General features: G+C 33.7%; 1 protein-coding gene across 1 annotated transcript; it reads right to left on the minus strand.

The window, feature by feature from the left end:
- Window positions 1-1317: 1317 nt before the first annotated feature.
- LOC107487953 (ribokinase-like) lies at window positions 1318-7504 on the minus strand. Its single transcript, XM_021140898.2, has 4 exons — window positions 7296-7504; window positions 6531-6726; window positions 6321-6433; window positions 1318-1818 (listed from the first exon to the last, which is right to left on the minus strand). Exons 1-3 carry the CDS (start codon window positions 7497-7499, stop codon window positions 6342-6344), a joined length of 492 nt encoding a protein of 163 aa, XP_020996557.2. The 5' UTR covers window positions 7500-7504; the 3' UTR covers window positions 1318-1818; window positions 6321-6341.
- Between the last annotated feature and the right edge of the window lie 200 nt (window positions 7505-7704).

Raw genomic sequence — 7704 nt, forward strand, 5'->3', positions numbered from 1 at the left:
CAAAAACCCTTCACCAATCACCTCAATCTCTCTTCCCCATCACCTCTTCACCACTCACATCCACCCAATCTTCCCCATAAACCTCACCTACCTTCAAAATTCAAAATCTCTTTCCCACCCAAACCCACCCTAAATAACTACTCCCTCTCCCTTCACTATATAAACCCCTCTATCCTTCTTCATTTTCACACACCACAACCCTCTCTTCTTCACCTTGGCCGAAACCACACACCTCTCCTTTTCTTCCATATTTTCTTCTTCTTCTTCTCTTTTTTTTTTCTTTTGCTCGAGGGCGAGCAATATTCTAAGTTTGGTGTGGTAAAAGCATAGATTTTTTGTTTTTCCATAACCACTTATGGCACCTAAGGCCAGAGAAACCTCTAGAAAAGGGAAAGGGAAGACAAAAGCTTCCACCTCCGAGTCATGAGAGATGGAAAGATTCATCTCAAAAGCCCATCAAGACCACTTCTATGAAGTTGTGGCCAAGAAGAAGGTGATCCCTGAGGTCCCTTTCAAACTCAAGAAAAATGAGTATCCGGAGATCCGACATGAGATCCTAAGAAGAGGTTGGGAAGTTCTGACCAACCCCATTCAACAAATCAGAATCTTAATAGTTCAAGAGTTCTATGCCAATGCATGGATCACTAGGAACCATGATCAAAGTGTGAACCCAAATCCAAAGAATTATCTTACAATGGTTCGGGGGAAATACTTAGATTTTAGTCCAGAAAATGTGAGGTTGGCATTTTAACTTGCCCATGATGCAAGAAGATACACGCCCCTACACTAGAAGGGTCAACTTCGATCAAAGGTTGGACCAAGTCCTTATGGACATATGTGTGGAAGGAGCTCAATGGAAAAGAGACTCAAAAGGCAAGCCGGTTCAATTAAGAAGACTGGACCTTAAGCCTGTGGCTAGAGAATGGTTGGTAAAAAAAGAGTCAACTAGCGTCCAGCCAACTTATCAAACTAGTTGATAAAAAACTAGCGTCAATGAAAACAATAGTCAACTAACTACCCAAGAACTACCACTAAATGTCGGACATTATGACTCTAGTATCCTAGGAACTCAAATCCCAAGACAAGGTGTGAAAATCTACTCAAAATCCATAATGAGCATTTTCACAAACACCTTGTGTGCATAAAAGTAAAACATGGAAAATTGCAAGGAAAAATAGAAAACTATAACCAACTATCAACAATATCAACAAGAGACAAGCAATCAAGCATAAATAAAGCATAAGATATGAAATCCAATAATCAAAACTTCAAGAAACTCAAAATTGCAATTATAAACAAGTAACTTGAACCAAAGCAAATGAAAGTAAATGTGCTATAATTAAAGAGGAAATTGAGAGTACTTACAATAAAGATGAGCAAAATTAAATATCAAAGCTTCTATAAAGTGCTACAATTGAACCCTAATTAAAACCCTAAGAGAGCTCTCCGTAATCTACACTACTCCTACTCCTACTCCTACTACTATGGAAAAAATGTAAAAAAATAAAGTTCTAAGTCCTAACTTTACCTAATGCCTTCATATGTGTTGATACTCCCTTCATATAGCACTTCAATTCAGCCTCTAGCCTTAAAAAATTAGGCCAAAAGCCCTCAGAAATTGCGCAGCACGTGTTTTATTAATGAAACCACGTGCAGGGTCCTGTGCGTACGCACACATGTAAATCTCTTCTTATGCGCACGCACGCTTGCTTGTGCACATGCACACTTCGCTCAGTGTGTTTTTCCTTATTTTCTTCATGTGTTCTCCCTTGTACATGCTTTTTTCCACTTTTGCTTAGCCAATCTTGCCTCAATGACCTGAAATCACTCACAAATCATATCACAACATCGGATGGCATGAAAATGAAATTAAAATAACTAATTTAGGCACAAAAATGCATGTTTTCACATTTAGGTTCAATTTAGGGATCAAACACAAAAATATGCTATTTTGGTGCTCAATTGTGAGTTTATGTGAAAAAAATCCATCTAAATTGAGTCAAAATATATCATCAAATATGGACTCGTCAACGGTGTGAGAGAAGGAAAAGGAATGGCAAAAACGAGATAGTGTCGTGATGGTGTTAGAGATAGTAGAGAAGATAATCATGGTAACCAATAGTAATAGCGGAAATAGAAGTTATGATGATAAAAATTTAAAAACAAAGCGAGGTGATAGTTATGGTTGTTCCTCTTGCTACTTAAAAAGTTGGAAAGGTTTGAAATCGTCACTAAACTAATCTTTTGTTAGTACTTGTTGGTAGGGGTGTAAAGTACCGAATCGAACTGAAAAATTCCGCAAAACCGAACCGAAAATTACAACAACTGAATGAAAAATCGAAAAACCGATTTTTTATTATTTTTTTGAACTAAACCGATCAGTTCGGTTCGGTTTTTGGTTGATTTGGTAAAAACTGAACCGACTAAGATGTTCTCTAGTGGTTCTTTTTACTAGTTTACCCTTAGTTTAACTTAGGAATAGCAGCCATGATTGAAAGAATGAGAGCTTGAGAGAGGCAGAGAGCGTCATCCACCATCAAAGAAGCCCTCCACTGTCGCTCGAAGCCATCGTAAGTCATCCATTCATCTCCGTCACAGACTCGCAGGCGTAGCAAAGAGCAGCGCCGTCGTGTACCCAGAAACCCAGAAGCATCATCCAGTTTGCGCCCTCCACCGTCGCTCGAAGCTGTCATCCAGTCATAAGCCATGGCAACAAACCCTAAGCGGAGTAGCACTCTAGTCGCCGAGCAGCACTCTGGTTGCCGAGCCCTCTCTTGCAAAAAAACAACTGAACAATGTCTTCTTCGGAGGTTAGTATTTAATTTAAGAAATTTGTTCATGATACTGATAAAAGAAGAAATTATTGCTAGAAACTAGAAACTCTCGTTTCAGCAGATCTTATCGTAATCCATTTAGAGCTTGAGATATTTGTATGTTTTAGCAATTTTAATTTAATAAATTAAGCAGAAAAATTTTGTTTGAAGATTATGATTTGGTGGTTGGTTATTTTGCACATGATGAACATTTGTGATATATAATCATGTAATTGTAGCTGTTTGAATCCAGAATATACATTTATTTATTTATTTATTTATTTATTTATGTGGATATTTTTATGTGGTCTTGGCTTGCTACTTGCTAATCTTGTTGGATGAATTTTGAATATTATGTAATTAATCTTGGTGTCTTTTTGCTCTTGTTTTGAATGAATGTGTGTATGTAATTGTAAACCTAAAAATATTGAAAAAAGTTACAACTCACATTGGAATTAAAGGTCATCATCATCATTCAGAAATTTTCAATTTATATATAGAACACACATGTCTCTCATAGTCTCATTTCATTAATTTTATGTTGCTGTCTCTGATTGTTTATGGCATTTAAATTCTGTTGATTGGCTTTAAAAATGAATTAATTATGGTTCTGTTTATAAGCTGCTTTGGTTCTGCTTATGAGCTGTTTAAAAATGAATTGAAAACCTAAATTCTGTTTATGAGCTGCTTTGGTTTTGTTTGCAGTCGCCTGCTGCATAGTTCAATGACTATGTGAGGTGATTTATGTGGCTTATTATGATTTTTAGGGTACTTGAATTTTCGTTTACTTACTTTAGTGGCTTAAACTTCTTATCGTTTACTTGCTTACTCTCTCTGTGCATAGATTGATAGATTGATAGATAGATAAATATATTGTATCTCTTCCAATGGTGCTTGAAGGCTGTGAATTAAAACCATTGCAATACCTGTAGATGAATAATGAATTGTAATTAACTAATAACTATGAACCTAAGGGATTTGGATATCTTTTTCTGTCTAAGTATCTTCGTAATTTAATTTTTGGTGTTCTTTTTTCTATAAGTTATGGATTTGGAATATTTTGGTTAGCCATAAATTTATCTTTTATGCTTCAACCACTGCATTATAATTAATAATTCTCTACTCTGCACACAATTCTCTCTAACACATACACTATTTTAATTTATAAATTTTAACTATTACTCTCAAAGCTAAACATATATAAGCTTTAAATGTTGAAAATAATATTTTTGAACAATTTTTAATGCTGAATTTGTGGCTGGAAACAATACTTTTAGTGATGTTTATGTTTATAATCTATATTGATTTTTTGTTTTATTTTTGTAGAAATTCCACCAACCGGAGAAGATGACGACGAATCTAGTATGGATTCATATTAAGCATGGTGGCTGTTTGGTTTTTATTTGGTTTAAAATGACTGTTTCAATTTTTAGTATGTTTTAAAGTGTGTTTGTTTTTATTGTTTTGCTAGACATTTTTAATTGTCTTTGTTTTATGTTTAATTAAGTTGAATTTGTATTAAATTTGAATGTGATATACTCTTGTTATTCTAGTTTATTGACGGTTTTAAACTTTATTTTATGGTAATTTAAATTTTGATTATTAAATGTAAAAAAACCAAAAAAACTAACTAAATCAAACCATTGTTGATTCGGTTTGGTTTGATTCGGTAAGTAACAAACCGAATGGTTAATATCATTATAAAACCGATCAAGTCAGTTCAATTGATTTTTGGTCCAAAACCAAATCAAACCAAACCGATTACACCCCTATTTGTTGGTCCTTTTAGCACACAGGTTATGCTGTCTCAAAATAATAAAGTTATTTGACCTTATTGACTCTTTTTGTAGTAACGATCGTATTGTCCTTTATGTAAGTAGACAAGAATTGGATCAGGTGTTTATTCGCCTTTAAATAATTATACAATCCAAAATTATTGAAAGTCTGGTCAACTCACACACAAACTCCCTAAGGCTATATTTGTATTAAGGTTCTAAAAATCGAACCAATAATCAAATCGATAAAATTAAAAGTTCAAAAGTTTATAGCTTCAACTACAACTCAACTGAAGTAGAAATAGATATTAAAAAAATGTATTTATGTATAAAATATATAAATTCCTAAAAAAATTATTTGTTTTTTGTATTTTATTATTTTAAACCATTTAACCACTAAAAAATCAAATCGATTCGCCAGTTAATCAGTTGTTTAACCAGTTTTTTTGTTTTTGACTAATTCACTACTAATTATTTTTGCACTGACCAGACTAGTGTGGTGGCCGGTTCTCAAATAACCTGGCCAGACCATCTAATTTGATCCGATTCTTATAACAATATTTTGTATTGATATTAAAGTAAAGTGAAAATTTGAAACGCAAAAGAAATAGTTTAAATTCCATTCCATTGTTTGATCATCAAGACTTCGTTCATTGCATCATAAACTAAATCTTTTATGATGCAAGGTTAAATCCACTTCATTACCAACTTTTTCTTTCAACCATATATTATTAATCCAAGCAATAGAAACTCCATTTTGTTGGACTCTGTTCTATTTCTCTAAGTACTACCAATCCAAGTATAGCCTAGAAAGCCAGCAAAGTTAACATTTTGGCTAGAAAACTCATCACATTAGCCGGGTGATTTTTTTTCTTCTTTTTTTTTCTTTCTTCCCCTGAATTAAGAAAGCTAATTTATTAAAATGACTCTTTGCATGTATGTTACAACCACACGAATCAAACTTTTCCTGTAACCTCAGAAGTGATTACTCAGCCTAAGTAGCTAGCTTAATCTTATTTCAATGGCAATAAACTACAGAATGGGATGACTGACCCCCAAAAGTGCACTTGAAAATTCTCACATAGAATTATTATTGCTTCTTAAGATTTCAATACACTGGAAGGATATTTAAGGGGATCCAATGGGGATTTATCATTTCTCATTTAAATAATAATTAACTAAGAATCATGAACAATGGCACAGTACTGACAATTTAAGATACAAACACCACAGTAACTTCCTATGTGAGTCGAAATCTTGACATCATGTCGTTGACTAAGGTTTGGTTTGATAAAACTTTTTGAAGAGGTGCTTATGCTTTCGTTTTGTGTTTGGTAAATTAAAAAACTCATGTGCTTGTACTTATAGCTTTTAAAAGGTAGAGGTGGTTTTGAAAGCATCTAAAGAGGAGCTTTTCAAAGTTGACTTGTGCTTATTAAAATTAAAAAGTCTAATATAACATCATACATTAATTAAAATATCTATTATAGTATTTTTAAATTTTAAAAACTATTTTACCAAACACACTTGTTGCTTGTGCTTATTAAAAACCATTTTTAATTTAATTTACTAAATATAGATATTACAACTTTTAAAAAAATATCTTTTAAAACTATTTTTAAAAATTAAAAGTTTTACTAAACCAAACCTATATAGTTTAGAAGAGGATTTTTGAATTTTTCGGACTAATAAATAAGAAGTACAAATGAAGAGTGAGTATGCAAAACTTCACCTTCCGCCTCATGCAAGATCCTTAATGATAATTAAGAAGTTCTAGAACCGATTTCCTATCGGGCATGCTGGGAATGGCCCCCTTCACTTGAACACACAGAGAAACTGCAGCAGCTGTTGCACAAAATTGGCACATAAGAGTTGGGCACATTTTCCATAATAGAAAATTCTAGAAATAAAAGGGAATGCATATGGTCAAGGTCAAGCATACCGGCAAATTTGAGGCATTCCTTTTTGGATTTGCCCTCAACTAGTGCAACAGCAAAAGCAGCTGTAAAGGCATCACCAGCCCCAGTTGTATCGAGAACCTTCTTAGCAAATATGGCAGGTTGCTGAATCGGTTCTTCTCCTTCAATAAAAAGTGATGATCCTTTCTCTCCAAGCTTTACAAGTACTTGCTTAACTCCCTAAGAATAGAGAGACATAAAGAACACTAATGGCATTAGAACTAGAATCATACAGACATAAATAAATCCAGGGCAACAACAGCCTCATTCATCTATCAATCAGCATTTTGCAATTAACAAAGACATCCTAAGAGAAATTGAGACAACTTGGAATATATGGAGCAACTAAGTTATTGAGAGGACACGTGCAATTAAAGAGGAAAAAAAGGATATGTAACTTCAACACTTATTGAACAATTTCTGTTTATGCAAGCCATGCAAATTATGAGGGTGGGTAATGAAAGCCAAAAAATTTAAACAGCTGCTGTGTGCGACCCAATTAAGGGATATAACATAACAACACTATAAAAGGATCTTAGTTTAAAGCATATGGAATATGTATATATAATGGCATATCTTAGTTAACCATTATTGCATGTAACAGCAATGCAGAAAGTTATTAAATTTTCAAATTGATACCGAAAATAGTGTACTCTTCTCAAAAGATCTATAAGCAACGAATATGGTGTACGAAAAAGGTAATACAAAAAAGCATTTCATGATGACCCCAAATGTACTACAGAACTTACCCATTTATGGCATTTAGCTGCAGCCTGTGCAATATCTTCAAAACTTTCAGTTGGCATTCCCGTAAGGCGACCAAGTTCAGTTTCATTAGGGCTCAGAATATCAACATAGTTCAGTAATTCTTGTGGAATTGGAGAATCCATGCCCCCAGCGTCAAAAATTACTGGTATGCCAGCACTCCTTGCAGCCTGTACAGCATAATACATAATGCAATAACCGCAAAACGAATCATTTTTAACCAAATATCTCACTAGAAACTTAATTAAAGGAAGAAAATGAGAAAGGGAAAATTTTGATGAAATTTGATAAAACATAGAAATCTTAAGGATGAGCCGGATATTCACATGAACCCATGCCAATAATTTCAAAAGTACACGATACGTGAAAGCAAATGAGTCTACACTTTGATGA

Source organism: Arachis duranensis, chromosome 1, assembly GCF_000817695.3.
Source record: "Arachis duranensis cultivar V14167 chromosome 1, aradu.V14167.gnm2.J7QH, whole genome shotgun sequence".
NCBI classification, from domain to species: Eukaryota; Viridiplantae; Streptophyta; class Magnoliopsida; order Fabales; family Fabaceae; genus Arachis; species Arachis duranensis.

Coding starts and splice junctions, on each gene's coding strand:
- LOC107487953 (XM_021140898.2), bottom strand. CDS start 7,499: ATGTATTATGCTGTACAGGCTGCAAGGAGTGCTGGCATACCAGTAATT. Junction 6,727..7,295: donor CAGCTAAATGCCATAAATGG/GTAAGTTCTGTA, acceptor CTCTATTCTTAG/GGAGTTAAGCAAGTACTTGT. Junction 6,434..6,530: donor GGAATGCCTCAAATTTGCCG/GTATGCTTGACC, acceptor TTTGTGCAACAG/CTGCTGCAGTTTCTCTGTGT.